This window comes from Cucurbita pepo, chromosome LG17, assembly GCF_002806865.2.
Source record: "Cucurbita pepo subsp. pepo cultivar mu-cu-16 chromosome LG17, ASM280686v2, whole genome shotgun sequence".
Classification (NCBI taxonomy): domain Eukaryota; kingdom Viridiplantae; phylum Streptophyta; class Magnoliopsida; order Cucurbitales; family Cucurbitaceae; genus Cucurbita; species Cucurbita pepo.
In genome coordinates, this window is record NC_036654.1 from 8,532,341 (window position 1) to 8,554,331 (window position 21,991).

The 21,991-nt window shown below is 36.4% G+C and overlaps 2 protein-coding genes across 3 annotated transcripts; both read left to right on the forward strand.

Annotated features, from left to right (window-relative positions):
* Nucleotides 1-7,740: 7,740 nt before the first annotated feature.
* Nucleotides 7,741-10,243, forward strand: LOC111778097 (transcription factor bHLH62-like). Its single transcript, XM_023657744.1, has 8 exons — nucleotides 7,741-8,536; nucleotides 8,641-8,859; nucleotides 8,941-9,006; nucleotides 9,096-9,164; nucleotides 9,262-9,336; nucleotides 9,427-9,621; nucleotides 9,705-9,818; nucleotides 9,916-10,243. The coding sequence occupies exons 1-7, from the start codon at nucleotides 7,838-7,840 to the stop codon at nucleotides 9,816-9,818; spliced, it is 1,437 nt and encodes a 478-aa protein (XP_023513512.1). The 5' UTR covers nucleotides 7,741-7,837; the 3' UTR covers nucleotides 9,916-10,243.
* Nucleotides 10,244-13,844: 3,601 nt separating this feature from the next.
* LOC111778248 (probable xyloglucan glycosyltransferase 6) lies at nucleotides 13,845-21,859 on the forward strand. 2 transcript variants are annotated; one of them, XM_023657955.1, is made up of 6 exons: nucleotides 13,845-14,055; nucleotides 14,182-15,025; nucleotides 16,203-16,511; nucleotides 17,562-17,852; nucleotides 17,932-18,045; nucleotides 20,803-21,441. In XM_023657955.1, exons 2-6 carry the CDS (start codon nucleotides 14,297-14,299, stop codon nucleotides 21,439-21,441), a joined length of 2,082 nt encoding a protein of 693 aa, XP_023513723.1. In that variant the 5' UTR covers nucleotides 13,845-14,055; nucleotides 14,182-14,296. The 2 variants fall into 2 exon arrangements, with proteins under 2 accessions (XP_023513723.1, XP_023513724.1); XM_023657956.1 differs by lacking the exon at nucleotides 13,845-14,055 and having other exon boundaries at nucleotides 14,297-15,025; nucleotides 20,803-21,859.
* Nucleotides 21,860-21,991: the final 132 nt, after the last annotated feature.

The window sequence follows — 21,991 nt, forward strand, 5'->3', positions numbered from 1 at the left end:
TAGAAATTGGGTGCCGATGACAGGGATGCACCTTTCAACCCGATAACCCGATAACCCGAACCAACCAAACCCGAATGATAACAGAAATTGGGTTCGGGTTGCTGAGATTTTTTTTTTTTTAGAATTTTTTTCTTCTTTTATTTTTTTAAAATATTTTGGTAACACGTGAAATTAAAAAATATATATCATTCAAATTAATTTTATATTTATAATTTTAAATATGGCTTTTTTCAGGCTGAAATTGAATATTTAAAATTACAATAATCAATAATAAAAACAAAATAATAATAATAATAATAATACACTAAGCCCTTTGATTTTCATTTTGGGCTTTCCTTTTGGGCCTTTGATTTTCATTTTGGGCTTTCTTTGTTGGGCCTTTTAGATAAGCCCAATACCTTGAAATAAAATATAATTATCTATCTATTTAAATTATAGCTTAATTGTATTGATGTAAATTTTAATTTTGTATATAATAAATTTGTAAAATTTTAAATGTAATTTGTAATTTAACGGATAATAAAATAAAATATTTCCCGTGGTTTATGGACGATGCTTTCCGCCTCCGGTTTCGCAATAATAAAATAAAATAATTTTTATTCTGGTTTTGGACAAAAACACCGACCCGGAAATATTATATAAATATATTTAAAAAACTATTATTTAATATAGAATAATAATATTATTATTAGTAGTAAATTACGAATTTGGCCTTCATTTTATTATTCTAAAAATTTAACTGTGACACATCAGTACATGGATGAACTCGTAATTACAATTGAATAAGAATTACTGCATATACCAATAAATTACAGTTGACTTCAAAATTTAATCTGATTTTGTTCTGTCTTCCTTTTCGGGTTTTCCTTTGAGATTTTAAAAACGTGTTTACCAGAAAGAGGTTTCCACATTTTATAAACAATATTTCGTTTTCTCCCCAACTGATGTGAGATCTCACAATCCATCCCGTTTGGGCCCCAAAGTCCTCACTAGCAGATCGTCCGGTGTCTGGTTCTGATACCATTTGTAACAACCCAAATCCACCGCTAGCAAATATTGTCCTCTTTGAGCTCTCCCTTTCGAGCTTCCCCTCAAGATTTTTAAAACGCGTATGCTAGGAAGAGGTTCCCACGCCTTTATAATAAATGTTTTGTTCTCCTCCTGACTGATATAGGATCGCACATCTATACTCGACGACCTCCTCCAGAAAGCGTGCGAGTGAGAACAAAACATGCTGAAAAGACTCGGGTATACGATATGAGGATAGTCTTTACTCTCAGAAGCGAGATGTGAGTAACATCCAGATCTCGACATTGAAGCCATTTGAGCTAACCAAACACTCGAAGTCAATTACACAATCAAAACCGTCCCTTTCGTTATCAATCGTACATCAATATTCCTATATACCATTGACCATTTGATATGGCATTAAGTTCTTGGACATGCACAATAGGTTACATGTAAAGTCTTTGGTCTAAAATTTGGCCTTTTGACCACTTTTCAATCAGCTAAAAGCCATGCATTAATGCTAGGGTTGCGCTTGTTTTCTTCATATGTTCTTCGTGCACGATCATTTCACACGTGGTCAAACTAATGCCTGATTGGTCTTTCGAGTTGTCTTTTGTGACTTTGCGAGCCTTTGTCTTGTTCGGATTTGAATTTCAAATACGTTGGTTCGAAGAATTCTGTATCCATTGACATACAGCTTGACAAGCTTTCCATTTTTGTCGGAGCTTCCGGGCACTGCCCCATTTCCTAATTATATGGCTGGATGTGAGATATACTCCACAAGGAGCCAAACGGGTTTATGGCTATAACAGTCTAAACTCATCGCTAATAAATACTGTCCACTTTGACTAACTCATTACCTATCATCGTTAGTTTCATGATTTTAAAACGCGTCTGCTAAGGAGAGGTTTCCACACTATTATAAGTAATGTTTTGTTCCTTTCTCCAACGGGATTTCACAGGATTTGAACCTACAAACCTATATAACGGTTGTGTTTGAACCAAGTTGATTATTGTTTGTTTAGTCACAAGAAACACCCGAACGTCCGTGTCTCACATTAATTAATTTTTTTTCTTTTTGTTCTTTTTGGAACATGAATAGAGAAAAGGGGAAAATTCGTTTCATTGAAAAAGATGTACATAAATGTTCTCGAAATAGTCACAATAATTGAGCACAAAGACCCAATGAATTTTTCCTCTGCCTCGAGTTGCCCCGTGATCCCATGGTTGGAAATTAATAATTGAATTCGTCTACAAATACATTGAATTTTTGCATGAGAATCAAATTTTTAAATATCTTTCGTTATTTAAAACGTGGATCTCCGTCACTTGTAATGAATTATCCTTCAATGAATAACAGAAAAATCAATACTCAAATTGGTTTATCGATAGAAGTGAAAAGCAGTTAATTTGAGCTAATAAGATCGTGAATAATTCGAGAAATTAACTAAATTCTATGAATTATATTGGAATTTCTAATATATATATATATATATATAAGTGTTCAAACTTTAGGGGCAAAATGGTAATTTTCCTTTAAAAAATTGAAGTTCCCATTTATTTATATTTTCTAGAAACATTAGATAAAGGTGGATTTTATAAAGATTATAAAAAATAATAATTTTTTATTTGACTATGCAATAAAAGGGGAACTAAAAACCATAAATAATTACCAAATATGGTATAATTTTTAACTTTAAAATAGAAAACAATAAAAAAAAAATGGAATTACCAAACAAATTTTTAATATCTCATTTCTATAAAATATAAAAATATAAATATAAATTTGATTTTACCAAATGGACATTATTATAATTTATATTTTTTATTTTTACCAAATGGACAATAAATAAATAAATAAATAAAAACTCTCAATATATATTTTTTTTTTAATGACATATAAAATAAAAGTAAAATTATTATATGAATTATTTCTTTTAAATAACATTAATTCTTAAATTGATATTGTATAATAAAAACAAAAGATTGCGTTGATTAAAAACAAATAAATAAAATAAAAATAAAAATAAAACCTCGGGCTTCGTAATTTCCTTCTAATTCGCTGGCTCCGGTTACTAGGCGAATTATATTTAAGCTATTTAATTCCCACACCACTTATTTAAATATTCAAAAATAAATTAAAAGTCAAAATTAAATTTTAGGGCTTAGTTTCGTAATAATAATAATAATAATAATAATGTAATATTCGGTTCATTTATGTATCTCTTTTTTACTTTGATGTCACGGTCGCATTTAGCCCACAACAAAATGCAACCCTTGTCATTCTCAAACCTAACCATCGACTGACTACAACGCTCGTCATCCGTTGTTCCTAAGTCTAACCCCTTGTTTGACGTTTAAAGATCCCATGTCCCAAACCCAACACTGTAAAAATGCATTTATTCAGCATTTGTAGTGTTGTTACCTAGAAAACTCGCGCCGGTATGCTCAATTCATTGTATACATTGTTATTTTCTTTCATAAATTTAAAGTTGGTCGTTTTGAAACGTAGCTTGTGAGATCTCACATTGGAGAGAGAAACAAAACAGTTCTTGTAAAAGTGTGGAATATTCTCCTTCGCAGATGCATTTTAAAATCTAGAGGGGAAGCTCAAATAGTACAATATCGGTTAGTGGTGGGCTTTAGCTGTTACAAATGATATCAAAGTCAGTCATTGGGCTGTGTGCTAGCGAGGACGTTGGGCCCCACGTCCATTGAAGAGGGGACAAAATATTCCCTATAATGGAGAGGTCGTGCGACATGAAGACATTGATAGCAATATGGGGGAAGTTCCCATCAGGCAACAACGGTTACGCCTGACCCTACTTAAGCATGCGTATTATGTCAGTGAAGACTTGGTGTGAAGCCTTGTAGCTTACGTTAGAAGAGCAAAAGGCCCGTGGCTAGGGTAAGCTGAGGGGGGACAGCGTAAGTGAGCGAATGTGTGTAAGCCCAGTCAAAGATGACTGTTCTAGGCGGGCCACCTACCTTTGAATGGTCTTGGTCCTACGGACCGTGAACGGATTCGCCTCTGGCCTCTGGGTACGTCGGAACCGCATAAGTTCACCGGGGTGGAGCACGGTCCGCCAAAATCGGCATAGGTTAGGTGCTATTGATGGAACATGGTAAGCCTATCTTTCTCCATATGGAAGTGCTCCGGGCACATAGAGATGTGGGTAGAGTCAGCCTCAAAAAGCAAAGGCCAAGCTGTAGGTGTGAAAATTTTTCCCTAGTGGACACGTTTTAAAACTTTGACTGACGTAGCTGTGTGCTTGGAGTCGAGAAATACTTTTTTATAGCATACGCATTTTAAAACTTTGAGGGAAAGCCCAAAAGAGAAAACCCGACATAGCTGTGTGCTTGGATTGAAGAAATACTTTTTCATAGGGGACGCATTTTAAAACTTTAAGGGGAAGTCCAAAAGAAAAAACCCGATGTAGCTGTGTGCTTGGACTCGAGAAATACTTTTCCCTAGCGTACACGTTTTAAAACTTTGAGGGGAAGCCCAAAAGAAAAAACCCGACATAGCTATGTGCTTGGACTCGAGAAATACTTTTCCTTAGCGGACGCGTTTTAAAACTTTGAGGGGAAGTCCAAAAGAGAAAACTCCACGTAGCTATGTGTTTGGACTCGAGAAATACTTTTCCCTAGCGAACGCGTTTTAAAACTTTGAAGAGAAGCCCAGAAGAGAAAACCGAACATAGCAGTGTGCTTGGACTCGAGAAATAATTTTCATATATGGTATATTTTATTGACATTTGTTTAAATTTTTAATAATTTGGAGTTTTTATTTTTTATTTTTTTATTTTAAATTATGTAACGTGTTAAGGCAAGTCAATCATTGCATTTAATTCCCACTCGGCTTTGGTCGGTTTCACATATTGCCTCTTTCGTTTGCAATTCAAATTTCCTTATTTTTTTAATCCAAGAAAAAAAATATCTCACTTTCTTGGAAATACCATATAATAACATAAATTATTTATTTTATTAAACTAATAAATGCATTTAATTTAATTTAATTTAATTTTAGTTTCATCGAAACCCATGCATTTACTTCAAATTAATTATCTCTCTCTCTTAAAAAATTTATAGAAAAAGTCATATCTATTTATATATATTATTATTAAATATAGTTTAATAAATAAAATTACCAATTATTGTTTGAACCAATCGAAATTAAACTATTTTTATATTCATATTATTTTTTTAATTATTATTATTAATATATTAAATTAATAACTAAAATCTAATAAAATTTAAATATCAAATATTTACCGGTCACAGTAAATCATTAACATCGACCTCAAATTTTAAATATTATTAATTTTTATAATAATTTTTAGAAATAGGGTCGATTGGTTTCAGTTGGGTTATAACCCTATTTTTTTAGTTAATTGGGTTGACCCGATCAAAAAATGTCAACTCGCAAACCGACCCGAGTTTTTCAGTTTTTTAAAAAATTAAATCCAACCCAATCCAACTTTTATGTTTTGGGTTCGGTAGTACGAGTTCATCGAGTTATTGAGTCGTATGAACATCCATAAATGTTTCATAGATCCACGATTTAACATTACGCTACAAATTCGAATATATACTTTCACGTGTCGTTTAACTCTAAAGAAAAATGTTACGTTATAGAATTGAGTAGGTTGTCGCAGTACAAAAGTGAAGCAATATTGTCTTGTAGCAATTTGGCATTTTTGGTCGCAAACATATACTTAAATTGGTACATTTCAACCTAAGTGGACCCTCGCACATAGTTCATTAGATTTTGTGAAGTCGCTAAAAACGCTCTTAATGATCGACCATTAATTGCCCGTGAATTGTCTCTTTCCGGGGCATTCAAAGAAAATAGGTCACACGTTTAAATGAAATGCATCCCTTAAAATATCATTGTAGGTGCAAAAATGTCCCGATGTAGACCGTTATAAGGTTCTAGGTTTTTCCTAACGCGTAAAATTGTCGAGAGAAGACAAAAATGAATCGGTGAAAGTTTTTCAGACTCGAAATTAATTATTAGTAACGGTGTTGGAAGAACAGTGTTTAGAAAAGTGCATATCGAATTAAAAAATGAAAATAAATTTATAATACTAACAAAAAGTTTATGTTAAAAATATCATGTCACAAAAAAGATAATAATGGAGTATTTGATGAGGGTCAAAACTTTAATCATGAAGAACAATACTAGGAATATATATGGAGAAACATTAATATATAAAAAATATATTAAATTAATTAATTAATCATTAAGATTTTAGGGGGCTGCTCCATTACCTAGAGATATTAACTCAATTAAATTAAATATATTTAATTATTTGATAAATATTAATAAAATATAAAATCAATCTTCCCCTATGTTCCATTTTTCTCTCATCTATCTATTTCATAAATAATTTTAATTATAATATATATGTGTGTGTATGTTTTTTTTTGTTCGGTTATCGAGGACTAGTGGACACTAAGCCCGTAGCAGATATTGTTTGCTTTGGCCCAGTACGTATTGTCGTCAACCTCATAATTGTAAAACGCTTTTGTTAGGGAGAGACAACACTCTTGTAAGAAATGTTTTGTTTCTCTCTCCAATCGATGTGGGATCTCACAATCCACCTGTTTGGAGCCCAATATCCTAACGGGCACACCATCTAATGGCTGACTATGGTCTCTTCAATCGATGTGGGAACTCACAATCCACCCCCTTGGGGCCCAGTGTCCTCGATGGCACACCATGTGGTGTTTGGTTCTGATACCGTTTGCAACAGGGAATGCTTCGTTCCACTTTTTGACTGATGTGAGATCTCACAATCCACCCCTTTGGAGCCTAGATCCTAACTGGTACCCCGTCTGGTGTCTGAATATGGTCTCTTCAATCGATGTGGGAACTCACAATCCACCCCCTTGGGGCCCAGTGTCCTCGATGGCACACCATGTGGTGTTTGGTTCTGATACCGTTTGCAACAGGGAATGCTTCGTTCCACTTTTTGACTGATGTGAGATCTCACAATCCACCCCTTTGGAGCCTAGATCCTAACTGGTACCCCGTCTGGTGTCTGACTATGGTCTCTCCAGTCGATGTGGGAACTCACAATCCACCCTTTTGGGACCCAGTGTCATCGCTAGCACACCATCTAGTGTTTGGTTATGATATCATTTGCAACAGGGAATGCTTCATTCCACTCTTTAATTGATGTGAGATCTCACAATCCACCTCTTTTGAGCCCAATATCCTAACTAGCACACCGTCTGGTGTTTGACTATGGTCTCTCCAATCGATGTGGGAACTCACAATCCACCCCCTTGGGACCCAGTGTCCACGATGGCACACCATCCGGTGTTTGGGTCTAATACCATTTGCAATAGGGAATGCTTTGTTACTTTTCAACCGATGTGAGATCTCACAATCCATCCCCTTGGGGCCTAGTGTCCTAACTAGCACACCGCCTGATGTCTGACTTTGATACTATTCGTAACAACTCCAGTCCACCGCTAATAGATATTGTCTATTTTGGCCCGTTACGTATCGTTGTCATCCTCACGATTAAAACGCTTATGTTAGGAGAGATTTACACACTTTTATAAGGTATGATTCGTTCCATTTTTCAATCGACGTGGAATCTCATTACATACGAAAATGGTATATAAAAGATTTAGTGAAGAAACAAATTTCTTGGTATTGAGGTTGACATCATAATTTAAAGCTAAAAAAAAAAAGAAGAAAAAAGGTCAAAGAAAGGAACACTCTTTTTATTTGTTTCCTCTATTTATCTTCTTTCTCAGTCTCCCAATCAATTTCCATTTCCCATTTCCTCAATTGTTTCAATTTTTGTTGTTAATGGAGAACGAATTCTTCCTCAATGCTACTGAAATCCCTCAATCTCTTATGCATTTCGACTCCAATCCTTCCATGGCGACCTGGAACCACTCCTTTTCGTCCGCCATGGATGTTCAACCTCAACAACTTCAGCTTCATGTTCCTGAGTTCAATAATCACTGTTCTTCCTCTCATCCTTCGCCTCCGGATTGCTATCTCAATCCAGTTCCTCAACAGAGCTTCCAATTCGATTCCGCTCTGAGTTCCATGGTTTCTTCTCCAGCGCCCTCCAATTCCAACCCTACCAACGATAGCTTTGTGATCAGAGAACTGATCGGAAAATTAGGCGCAAATTCCGGGAGGAGAATCTCGGAATTGAACTCTTCTTCTTCTTCTTCCAGTGTGGCGGAGTTTTCGTCCGATCCTGGATTTGCTGAGCGTGCTGCTAGGTTTTCGTGTTTTGGAAGTAGGAGCTTCAATGGACGTCAGTTGACGAATGAATTCGGTAATTTCAGATCTCACCTCTCGATCGCGAACGAGAAATTGAGCCGAGTTTCGAGCAGTCCGTCGCTCAAAGCCCTCGGATCTGAAACGAAGTTGCAAGAACAGAAGAACAATTCCTCGTCGCAAGAAGACGAATCGTCTCTCTCAAATCCGGATAAGGCGATTTCGAATCCACGGAAGAGAAAGGCAATTTCGAAGGCGAAACTCAAAGAGCCGGTAAAATTCGAACATTATCTCCATTTCTTCTACATCTTAAATTGAGAATCACTGGCTGAACATTAATTTTTGTTTCGTTCTGTTTGGTTCCGCCATTGTTGCAGATTGCTGAAACTCCCGAGAAAGGAAGCCCGAAGAAAATCAAGGCAGTGGAAACGAAGGAAAACGTGAAAACAGAAGAGGATTCGAAGAAAACCGATGCAAATTTAGCCGAAGAGAAGCAACAAAAAACGAACACGAATCCTCCCGAGCCTCCAAAAGATTACATTCATGTCCGAGCAAGAAGAGGCCAAGCTACTGACAGCCATAGCCTCGCTGAAAGAGTGAGTGAACAAATTTGTTCGTTAGTTTTTTATTCTCATTCTCATTCTCATTCTCATTCTCATTCTCATTCTGAACTGAAGGTCAGAAGAGAGAAAATCAGTGAACGAATGAAGCTTCTTCAAGATCTTGTACCAGGTTGCAACAAGGTTGGTCAGAATTTCTTGCAAAAAGCTGCAATTAATTAAGAAACTCTCATGTCTTTTCCGTTACAAAATCTCCTTTCTGATCAATATAGGTTACTGGAAAAGCTCTAATGCTTGATGAGATTATCAACTATGTGCAGTCATTGCAACACCAAGTTGAGGTAATCAAATCAAAATTCTTTCGATCCATCAAAACGAAACTAGAAGTTTAGAGATCAAAATTTGTAACAATTCTTGAATTCTTGAATTGTGTTTCAGTTTCTTTCCATGAAGTTAGCATCTGTGAATACAACCAGAGTGGATTTCAACATGGATTCTCTGATCTTAAAACAAGTAAAATTCTCTTAAAAATGGCTGTTTCTTTCTTTACTCCTTTATGAACTTCCATTTCCTCAACTTTTTTTCTTCTTGTTGCTGAGACAGACGTACCAATCAGCCACCAGTTTGCCACATCCTATAGATTCCTCAGCTTCAAGCTATTATGGGCACCACCACCACCACCACTACCAAAAGCCCCCTCTCCCAGCCACCTCCATGGACCCTCTCGACTCTGTTTCATGTCAAAATCTCCCCATTCAACTCCCTCCTCTCAGTTCCTTCCCTCTAAATCCCTCTCAGGTGACTGACTCGTTACCATCGAATCGCTCATACGATAATCCACCCGACTAAAACTGTTCTTCACTTTGATTTTTGACACACAGTATCCAAGCTTTGGGGAGGAGGATGAGCTTCTAAGCATTGTTCATATGGGATTCGTCCAGAATCAAGCCCAAGGCAAAAACTATGATTGCAATCTCACAGCTTCTTCAACATAGGTAATTATTGTAATAATAACAATAATATTAAGAATCATAATCACAATCATTTGAAAATGTTATAATTTATATATAATTTTGAAATGCATTATTGCAGGCTCAGAAGACAAAATGAAAATTCAACTCCGATCTCTTCCCTCAACACCATACACAAAGGCAGGCTGCTGTTGTAAATACAAGAGATTAATTTTCAAAATCCCATTTATCAATTCTATTATTAGCTCTAATTAAGAGAGAGAGAGAGAGAAAATCAGTTTGTCCTTTTTTCTTTTAATGGGTAATCTCTATTTTATGTTAATATTGTTGTCTAATTATTATTATTTTTTTAAAAAAATCAAAATTTTCTTAGACATTTTGTGGAACCGTTCATGTTGTTCTTCTGAAGCTTACCCTTTCGAGTAAAACACGTTCGTTTCCCTCTCCAACCGATGTGGGATCTCACAATCCACTTCTTTTCAAAGTCCAACGTCCTTGTAAAACCCGTTTCCTTCCCTGATCGATATGGGGTCTTATATTTTGTCGTTTAATGTTAAGAATTACAACTTTAATAATAATAATAATTTGAGGGTTTTGAATGTTTGGTTTGGTTGGTAATGTCAAATCAATTATTATTTGATTCTTTGTTACTTAATGTTGTAACCAGCTGTAGTCTAATCCTCCAAAAACTAATTATTATTTTCTTCACCATCATTTCTTTGGATTACTGTAAAAATTAATTATTTACTATTATGTTAATTTAATATTAAGAAGCCTATAATTGGTGTGCAGATTAGTGGTAATATTTATTAATATTTTATGCCCAAAAAATAAAAAAAAGATGCTTCAGATGTATTTATTTTCTGTGAGAGTAATGATGAGAAAATATAAAATTGTCAATGTGACAGTGTTGTCCCCATTACATAATTATAATTATAATTATGATTATAATTATAATATTACCCCAATCATGTTCTAATATGTCCAAACCCTCTCTCCTACCTACTAACTTATTATTATTATTATTATTATTATTCAATTTTAAGATTTTTTTTTAAATAAAAATTTATTGAAAAAAATCAGAAAAAGAAAAAACCTTTATATCTTGTTTGATTTGATAGAGAGGAATTTCTTTATAAAATTCCAATCTTTTGGAAGGGTAGAAAAGTAATTCCCACCTTTATTCCTCATCTTTCGCAGGCCACCTTCTTAACCCTTTTTGGAAAATAAATATCTTATCCTTTACTTTTACTTCAATTATAAAAGTCTTTATATTTTAAATATTATACTTAAAATATTAACGGTGGGTGTAAGCTCGTTCTTGTACTGTTATTGCCTAAATGTTCGACTTGCAACGTTAGCTGTAGGTGCAATATTGAGCCAACCCAACTCTTCCATAGCAGTGTCGAGACACCCGGTGATATTATGTAGTTGTGTTCATAGGTGCATTCTTCAGTTGTTTTTAAGTGTCGTGATTAAGTCAACTCTTCTATGATAGGATTGGATACTAGATGACAATATGTCGTTGCGTTTGTGTGTCTTTGAGTGTTGCTTAATCGCACGTTGGGAGTTGTCTCCACTCCTTATGATATCGTTTAGACTCGTTTGTGGTGCATTCGTAATTAGGTTGGCTTGATGGTCTTTAAAAAAGATGTGTTGCTTCACATCATGATTATGGCTGAGACTTTTTTTTTTTTTTATATATTTTTATTATTATTTTTTCTTTCTTATTTGATCTCTTAAAAGTCGGTCCACGCATTTGTTCACGTACCAGTAGAAGATTCAGCAGTTACAGCAATTTCATACTCATCGTTACGGGTGAAAGTGTAGCATCACCTCATCGTTCATCTCGTTCGTCTTATAGATACACTTCAGTTTTCAATAACACAAATTCATTGTCGATCCACTGATCTAAATTTTAGTATCCACGCACGTTATTAAATTCATAGATAAACTGTATTGAAGCTAGTCATTCGTTTTTTTTAATTGAATCACATTGGCGTAATAATTTAAAATAAATTATATTGTATATTATAATCTATGATTAAATAACATGTAAATTACTAATTATGAATAATAATTTCACACGGTTCAACTTGATGTGTTATAAGTAATGCAACATTATAATGTCAACGTTTTGGGTGAAATAACTATCTCTATTATCATTATTTACAACACATAATAATGATAATGCTTTTACTAATTAAAATAATAATAATATTCAATTCCCCGCCCCAAATTAAATATATTATTTAACAACTTAAAAATAAATTAAATCATTAGAGATGTTCACGAGGTAAAATCAGTAATGATTTTATTTATTTATTAATTTCTCATTTAATTTCGAGAAATAAGATAAGGAGATGTGAAATGTCGTTAATTTAAATATTTTTATAAAATTAAAAAAATATATATATATTAACGTCGAATTTTATCTATATTCTCGTTGATAATTATATTAAAAAAAATAAAAAATTCAACCCATAAATCGAACAAAAATTTTTTGTTTTTTATTTTTATTTTTAAATTTAACCCAATAAAACTCGATTAAGTCAACTTAGGTGAAGGTTGACATGATTGACTATTTTTAATAATCATATAATTCTTTAACCATAGTTTTTTAAAATAAAAATGGTATTTTTTTCACTATTTTCCAATAATTTTCTAGTCAATAATTTTTTTAATTTTTAAGGCTTAATTTAAATTAAAAATATTTAGATAATTAAATAAAATGAGTGTTTATAAACTTAATTTTTTTAAAAATAAAATAATTATCGAACATATTTTATTTAATTTTTTAATTCATGTTTTAAGAATTTTGAAAAAAATTTAAATGTTGGAATTGTTATAGTTTTTTTTTTTTGTGTTTTAAAAATATATTAATAAATTACTAAAAATAATTTTTTTAAAAACAGTATTTCTATTCACCGACCAAATGCATTGCTTCTTAGGAAATTAATTAAATGTTTGTTTATAATATATTCTGGTGGACCATTCATTTGAGCATACGCGTTCTCTATTGGGAACACGTGTTCGATAGTTCTTATATTGGTTCGAGAGGGAAACGTAATATTGTTTATAAGGGTATGGAAAATCCTTCCCAGTAAACGCGTTTAAAAAATTGTGAAGCTAACAGCGATATGTAACGGGTTAAAACAGATAACATTTGCTAGTGGTGGCGCGTGAGCTGTTACAAATAGTATTGGAGCCAGACACTGGGTGTCATGGGTAACTGTTACAAATGGTATTAGAGCCATACACCGAGTGTGATGAGTTTGGACGGTTACAAATGGTATTATAACAAAAAACTGGGCGTGATGGGCTTGGGCTTTTACAAATGGTATTAGAGCTAGACACGGGCGAGCGATGGGTTTGGGTTGCTGCAAATGGTATTAGAGCCCGACATAGGGCATGGTGGGATTGAGCTATTACAAATGGTATTAGAACCAGACACGAGACACGATGGGTTTGAACTATTACAAATGATATTAGAGCTAGACACGGGGTGTGATGGGTTTGGACTGTCGCAGATGGTATTAGAGCCAGACACAGGGCGTGATGGGTTTGGGTTGCTGCAAATGGTATTAGAGCCAGACACAGGGTGTGATGGACTTGAGCTATTACAAATGGTATTAGAGTCAGACAAAGAGCGTGATGGGCTTGGACTGTTACAAATGGCATTTGAGCCAGACACCGGGCGGTTTGCGAGCGGGGACGTTGAGCCTCAAAAGGGGTAGATTGTGAGATCCCACGTCGGTTGGAGAGGAGAACGGAACATTCCTTATAATGGTGTGAGACCCTCTCCCTAGTAGATAGACACATTTTAAAATCGTGAGTCTGACGACAATGCATAACGATGGTGTAAGTATTAGTTCATCATTAGCATTGTCCAAGCCAAGGGTTCTTAATCACACCAGCCATGACAATCAGACTCCTTGGGATGTAAGCTCCATGGCGCCCATTTCTGGGGGGATAAAAGGCTTCCAACCAATATGAACTGACTTAAAGAAGCATTGGCCCAATTGACCCAATCTAAGGAAAGACAGATGTCGTGCTCTTGCAATGGGAAGAGGAGAGAAATATGGAAGCGTGGAGGGTTCGAGCGGAGGCGAAGCGTCGGATTATCCAATCCAACGCATACAATGGCGCAAGTAGTGCGCGAAGGTCCACTTTCGAATTTCGGAACTGCACATGGCCTGCCTTCTCCGCTCCTATCCTGCGTTCATCCATCAAAATTTTCACATTTCACCAAATGTAAAAGGTACAAACAAGAAAATCACCAAAAAAAAATACCGAGTGTGTGTGTAATCTTCCACTCGTTGTTGCTATTTCTTGCGCAGCTTCCGTTTCTGCCTCCTCTGCTGAATTTTCTTCCATTTTCGTTTAGGGTTTTGCTTAGAACGATGAATAACTGATTTCCTCTGATCGAAGAAGAGAATTTGGGATCTAGGTCGTGTGATTTTGTTTGTTTGTTTTTTTTCTCTTGATTTCTGGGTTTCTTTATGTCTCGAACACCGAATTTTGAGTTCCAAGAATGGTGGAACAAGCAGAGAGAAAAGGAACACGACGAACTCCGACTGGAAAAGTCCGGCAACTTCCCGACCTCACCTGCATTTCTATCTCTTGAGATCCGGAGTTCTGGGAGCCCTGGAGATCGAACGGCCGATAAGGACCGGGCGAGAACCAGGAGTGCCCGCCAGATTTCTTGGGTTTGGCTGTTGAAATTCCAGCAGATTGCTGGTTCTTTGGCTTCAATCACCAATGGGTTCGTTCATCTTATCCGCACTGCCAATCGTCGGATTGCATCGCCTGATTCTCCAGCTGATTCGGCCTCGTCTCGGCTCTATAAGATAATCAAAGTGTTCTTGATTGTGGTGCTTCTGTTGCTCGTTTTTGAGCTTGTGGCGTACTTCAATGGCTGGCATTTCAAACCTCCTAACGTGAGTTCCGCTTCTGCGGAGGTGCTTGGAATGATAGGGTTTGTGTATGCTAGTTGGCTTGAGATTCGGGCAAATTACTTGGCTCCACCGCTGCAGAGCTTGATCAATTTGTGCATTGTGTTATTCCTGTTCCAGTCAGTGGATCGTTTGGTTTTAATGATGGGGTGTTTTTGGATAAAATTCTGGGGATTGAAGCCCGTGGCGGCGTTTGAGTACTCGGACACTGATGAGAATGCTCCTGATGATTATCCAATGGTGTTGGTGCAGATTCCCATGTGCAATGAGAGGGAGGTAAGAAGATGTAGGTGTTCCTTCACCCCTCTTTTACTCCATTTTCTATTTTATTCTGCTTTCTAGTGAAGAGTCATACTCAAAGCAAGAGTCAAATGGATCTCTGAGTGGAGATTATAATTCTTCTCATTTCTATAGTATAGAAAACACTTGGAGGAGGAAGAATTCTTGATAATGAGGACGTTAAAGTGGTACTCATTACTCAGTGTCCTACATTCTCCCGCAGGATAGGTAGCTGCTGAGGGATAATCTGAATTGCAGGTAGCTAGGAAGGTGACTTTTTTTGTTTGGTGGGTCCAATCACTTGGTCTTTTCCTAGTTTCCCTCCAATTTTCATTATAGATCCTATTATTTTGGTGGTGGATATGCCTACGACGCAATGGCAAGGTGAGTGTGAGATCCCACATCGATTGGGTAGGAGAACGAAATATTCTTTATAAGGGTATGGAAACCTCTCCCTAGTAGATGCGTTTTGAGAACCTTGAGGGGAAGTCGAAAAGAGAAAGCCCAAAGAGGTCAACATCTGCTAGTGGTGGGCTTTGGACTGTTACAAATGGTATAAGAGCCAGACACCGGGCGGTATGCCAACAAAGAGGCTGAGCCCCGAAGGGTAGTGGACACGAGGCGATGTGCCAACAAGGACGCTTGGCCTCGAAGGGGAGTGGATTGGAGGGTCTCATATCGATTGGAAAAGGGAACGAGTGTCAGCGAGGACGCTGGGTCTCTTAGGGGTAGATTGTGAGATCCCACATTGGTTGGGGAGGAAAACGAAACATTCTTTATAAGGGTGTGGAAACCTCTCCCTAATAGACGCGTTTTAAAAACCTTGAGCGGAAACCCGAAAAGAAAAGCTCAGAAAGGACAATATCTGCCAGCGGTGGGCTTTAGTGGTTACTTGTGAGATCTCAAAAGTGATAAGAAATGTTCTTTGTACTTGTCGTCTATTATGCTATTTTTTGGTGTAAAATGTCTAATCTCTTTAATTTGTACACTTATGCTTCTCTCTTAACCAGTTTGGAAAGCTTTTTGTAATCACTATGATTTGTTCATCATTTTAGTAAACTTCATACATCAATGAAATTTGTTTTTAAGATTTTTTTTTTTTTGAAGTTTCTTTTATTCTTTTATATGAGCTCTTAAACAAGTTTCATACTTGCGCTCATTGGTGGGTGGACAGGTCTACCAGCAATCTATTGCAGCTGTTTGTATCCAGGACTGGCCAAAGGATAGAATACTTGTTCAGGTTTTAGATGATTCTGATGAACTAGAAGTTCAACAACTTATCAATGCTGAAGTACAAAAATGGCAACAAAGAGGTGTCCGCATATTGTATAGACACCGCCTCATGCGTACAGGCTACAAGGCAGGGAATCTCAAATCTGCTATGGGGTGTGATTATGTAAAAGATTACGAGTTTGTGGCGATCTTTGATGCAGATTTTCAGCCAGGTCCAGACTTTTTAAAGAAAACCATTCCACATTTCAAGGTAATTGAATTGAATACTTTGTATAAGTGTAACGACACAAGCCCACCGCTAGCAAATATTGCCATCTTTGGGCTATTACTAATGGTATCAGAGCCAGACACTGAGTGGTGTGCCAGCGGTTGGGTGGATTGTGAGATCCCACATCGGTTGGGGAGGAGAACGAAATATTATTTATAAGGGTGTGGAAACCTCTCTTTAGCAGGCACATTTTAAAAACTTTGAGGGGAAGCTCGAAAGGGAAAACCCAAAAAGGATAATATCTACTAGCGGTGGGCTTGAGCGGTTACAATAAGCCGCAAGATGCATATTATTGTTAGTATTACTCTGTTTGATGTAGAGAAAAGTCTTAGAATTCATTATAAATTTTTACACCTCATATGCAACGGGCCAAAGTATGGAAAACCAAGGAATTATTAAAAGAAAACTTTATTAGAGATAAGTCTAGAGTTGAGCTATTTGCAAGGCCACCAGATATTGTCCACTTTGTCCCATTACATATCGCCGTCAGTTTCACAGTTTTAAAATGCGTCTGTTAGGGAGAGGTTTCCAAACCCTTATAAGGAATGCTTTGTTCCCCTCTCCAACCAACCAACGTGAGATCTCACAATCCTGTTTTTCAGTTTTATCGCACCTTTTTGGTGCCTTGGTTGATGTTCAAGCTAGAGTTTCATAATACTTTCAGGTTTTCGGAGAAAGTTGATTTAGTTTCCTACTTAATCAGGATTCTCAAACTTACTGGGCCAGGCCTTAATTAGACAAATTAGGTTCTAGACGTCAAGTTATTCAATTTTGGTGGAAGTCCCTGTTGTTCCCTCCCCTCCCCACCCCACCCCCCCCCCCGTTTTAGGAGTTTTCTTCTTTTTAATTCTCTCCTACTAAATGGTGACTTCAAATCATATATTCTTGATTTGTTTTTTCCTTTTCTAACTACATGATTTCTATCAAGGAATCTATGGCATTCAGTCATCTTCTCTTTTATTATGCAATATTTTTCATAAGCTTGGAAGATCCCCAGGATACAATAATAAAGTGTTTACGTTTTTCCATTAGGGGAATGATGAACTCGCATTGGTCCAAACCAGGTGGTCATTTGTGAACAAGGACGAAAATTTGCTCACAAGATTGCAGAACATAAATTTATCCTTCCATTTTGAGGTTGAGCAGCAAGTAAATGGCATGTTTATCAACTTTTTTGGTTTCAATGGAACTGCTGGAGTCTGGAGAATTAAAGCTCTGGAAGAATGTGGAGGCTGGTTAGAAAGAACAACTGTTGAGGACATGGATATTGCAGTTCGTGCCCATCTTTGTGGCTGGAAGTTCATATTTCTTAATGATGTGAAGGTGTGTGATCCTTTTTAGCATTGGAAGTTCGCTGTGATATTGTTAGTCGCAATATTTTCTAACTCTTTAAAGTTTTCAGTGCCTTTGTGAACTTCCGGAATCATATGAAGCGTACAAGAAACAACAACACCGATGGCATTCAGGCCCAATGCAGCTATTTCGTTTGTGCTTCTCTGATATACTCAAATCGAAGGTATGGAACTTATTTGTTATTAGTTTCAAATGCAAAATGTTTTTTTCCTTCTTAAAGATTGTATGTTTGTTGACACTCATGTTATCATTGAGATTTGTGTCTGCCATTTTATGACTGTTGCCACCACCGTCGTCTGTAATTGTCATTACCGCCGGTTTTTCGCTGCCATTGTCAATTTTGACCATTTTTTTTCATAATTTGTTGTCATCGCCTAGCCCAATCGGAATTGCAGCCGCTGAAAAGCAAAACCTCAAAATTTGATCCCCATTTCACTTTTTATGAGATTCCACATCGGCTGACGAGACGAGGAGAACGAAGCATTCTTTATAAGGGTGTGGAAACCTCTCCCTAGTAGACACATTTTAAAAACTTTGAGGGAAAACCCAAAAGGGAAAGCTCAAAGAGGATAATATCTGCTAGCGGTGGGCTTGGGCTGCTACAAATGGTATCAGAGCAAGACACCGGGCAGTGTGTCAACGAGGACGATGGATCCCGAAGGGGGTGGATACTAAGATTTCACGTCGATTGAAGAGGGGAACGAAGCATTTTTTATAAGGGTGTGGGAACCTCTCTCTAGCAGACGTGTTATAAAAACCTTGATAGGAAGTCCAAAAGGAAAAACCCAAAAAGGACAATATTTGTCGGTAGTGAGCTTAGGCTGTTACACTTTCTGTCCCGACCTTTTGTAAATTGTTGTAGGCGCCAACGTGTGTAGGCTTGTGAGCCACCATTTTTTCCTTGGTTTCATGTATTGTGTTCACCAACTAATTTTCCGTTTGTTGGTGATTTTGCTTTTGGCCCTAGAGTGTTCCAATTGTGGGTTTATGAAAGGAAACTTGTTTGGGAAGATGAGGGTTTTCTCCAACATTCATTTTCTTCTGTTTAGATTTTAATTTGTCTGTTTTTTTTTTTTNGGTGTGGTTGAGAAAAATGTAGTAGTGATGTCTAAGATGATTCTCATGGTACAAAAAATTATTGAACATAAGCTCAATGCATCTAAACTTTTATTCGTGATGAACAAACATTTGTCGTGATTTTGTCATGGATGATCACCTGACTTCAGAATTATCATCGAGAGATGAGACTAAAAAGGCTTAGTTACAAGACGATTCTAGGATTATTCTACGGATAAAGAATTCCAATGTGAGCGAGATAGTTGAGTCAGTTAATCATTGTGAATATGTAAGAGCTATTGGAATACTTAGTAGGGCGCAAGAATCTAGAGGTCTCTACATCTTTGAACCACATATATCGAGAGTTGTTGCATGCTACTCTTAAAGTTTCCTTTTCCTTCGAAGCACATTTTCGTTTGGCTCATACGTCTATTTAGTTTAATTATATGTCTACATTAAATTGAGTCTGAGGTTACTTAATATTGCTTTCTGGAAACTAAATGGTTCGTTGTGATGAGTTTTTTTTCTCTGAGTTTAACAACATATGGGAGAGTAGGGAATTCTATCTTTTGACCGCTTGGTGGAAAACATACGTTCTAATCAATATCGATTGAGTTATACACATGTTGACTGATGTGATGATTTGTTGTCATGGTTTGCTCGTAGTCATGAGCATGGAGATATGGGCTGTCTCAATTCATTAATATAGTCATCGACATGCAGGTTGATAGGAACCAGATCATATAACAAGACTTGGAAATATATTGAAATATCAATGAGAAAATGGAGGTACTTAGACCCTCTTCGACAACATCCTACCTTTTCCCAAAGCCCCTCTGTTTATAACAAACTTCTATTAGACTACCATGAGAATTATTTTTTATTACCAAGGCGATTAAGTTCTAACAGTTGTCAACATCGATAACCATAAACACATAACGTTTTTAACATATGGTTTACTTTTCTACTAGTGATAAAAGGTCTTCATTTTTTCTAATAAGAATCTCTTGCTATCTTTGGAGTCTTCTGTTGCAGGAATCTTATATTCCCAATTGGATATTTAGATTCTTATGTTTGTGTTGTAGGAAAATAGGACATTAGTGTGAGATCCCACCTCGTTTGAGAGAGGAATGAAGCATCTCTGGAAACCTCTCCCTCACAGACGCGTTATAAAACCTTGAGGGAAAGCCCAAAGAGGATAACATCCACTAACAGTGGGCTTGAGTTGTTACAAATGGTATCAGAGCCCGTCATCGGCTGATGTGCCAGCGAGGACGCTGAGCCCCCAAAGGGGATGGATTGTGAGATCCCATTTCAGTTGGAGAGGGGAACAAAACATTCCTTATAAGGGTGTAGAAACATCTTCCTAACAAGCGCGTTATAAAACCTTGAAGAGGAAAACCCAAAAAGGACAATATCAAATAAGAGGCGTTGGGTTGTTACATTTAGATATTTCCGAGCAGCTAGCCATTCCAGGTCCCCACATCTAGGAGGTATCTAATGGGTTTTCACCTCTCAATCTACAACTTTCTAAGATTCTTATGAGGTATGTAGCATAGTAAAGATTTTTGTTGCTCATCATGTTTATGTTATTTCATTCGTCAATTCTCTCTCATTTTTTAATTTCATAGTTCAAAATGTCCCATCAAATTCAATGCTCTTTTTCTTTTGAGTTTGAGTTCAATAACATGTGGAGTAGAAGATTCAAACTTTTGACCTCTTAGTCGGAAGTATATGTCTGAACCAATTATACTATATTCAGGTTGGAAAATATATAGTTTATTGGTCCATAACCATTTGTATGCAAGTTTCAAATACTTAGTTTGATGCTTGCTATTTGCTAAGACGTGATTTTGTGTTTCAGGTAAGTTGGAAGAAGAAAGCTAATTTGATCTTTCTTTTCTTCCTTTTGCGAAAGCTTATCCTTCCCTTTTACTCATTTACCTTGTTCTGTATAATTCTACCCCTTACCATGTTCCTTCCAGAGGCTCATCTACCAGCTTGGGTTGTTTGCTACGTTCCCGGAATGATGTCCATCTTAAACATTCTCCCTTCACCACAGTCGTTTCCTTTTATAGTCCCCTATCTTCTCTTTGAAAACACCATGTCTGTTACCAAATTCAATGCCATGATATTGGGATTATTCCGCTTTAAAAGTTCGTACGAATGGATAGTAACAAAAAAACTAGGAAGATCATCCGAAAACGATCTTGTTACTTTTGAAAAAGAACAAGAACTTTTGGTTGAAGGTACTACTAGTCTTCATCGGTCATCCTCGGAATCAGGTCTTCTGGACCTAACCAAGCTCGAGATATCGAAAAAAACAGGGAAATGCAAAAGAAATCGTCTGTACAGGAAGGAATTGGCTCTTGCATTCATTTTGTTAACAGCCTCCGTCAGAAGTTTGTTATCTGCACAAGGAATTCACTTCTACTTCCTATTATTTCAAGGTATCACTTTTCTAGTGGTGGGTCTCGATTTAATTGGAGAGCAGGTGAGCTAAACTATGTTACAATTTTGAAATTAGTCCTAAAGGAAATAACCCCAGATGCATATGGGTTACTTACTGCTCATCTGTGTCCTATAAAATCTTGTTCACTTTCGATCGATCACGTCTTGCTCGTGTATTGAGATCTATTAGCTATCGATTGCGGACTGCTATGTTAAGGTTGATCATTCAAGTTGGGCAGAGGATGTGAGATGTTAAAATTATAGGGGAAAAGAAATGTAGCATTGTATACTTGCAGGTGCCAAGAACAGGAAATTCCGAGATTTTTGGAACCTTCATTCTTTATTTTTGTCAAACTGATGATTTCTGTACCATGAAACATAATATATATTTCATTGTATGTGTTGAAATTCATTGATGTTCTAAGACTTGAGTTCTATTTAAATCAGTAGCAGGCTTGTCATTGCCCTCATGTTCTTACTGGATGTTCATAATATTAGCTTTTTATTACGAACTTCATTGTATCAAAGGATAAAGACATCAATGATTACAAAGCTTCTTCCAATAGAAAGGCATTGGTAAGAGAATCCTAGTTTGAAAAGAG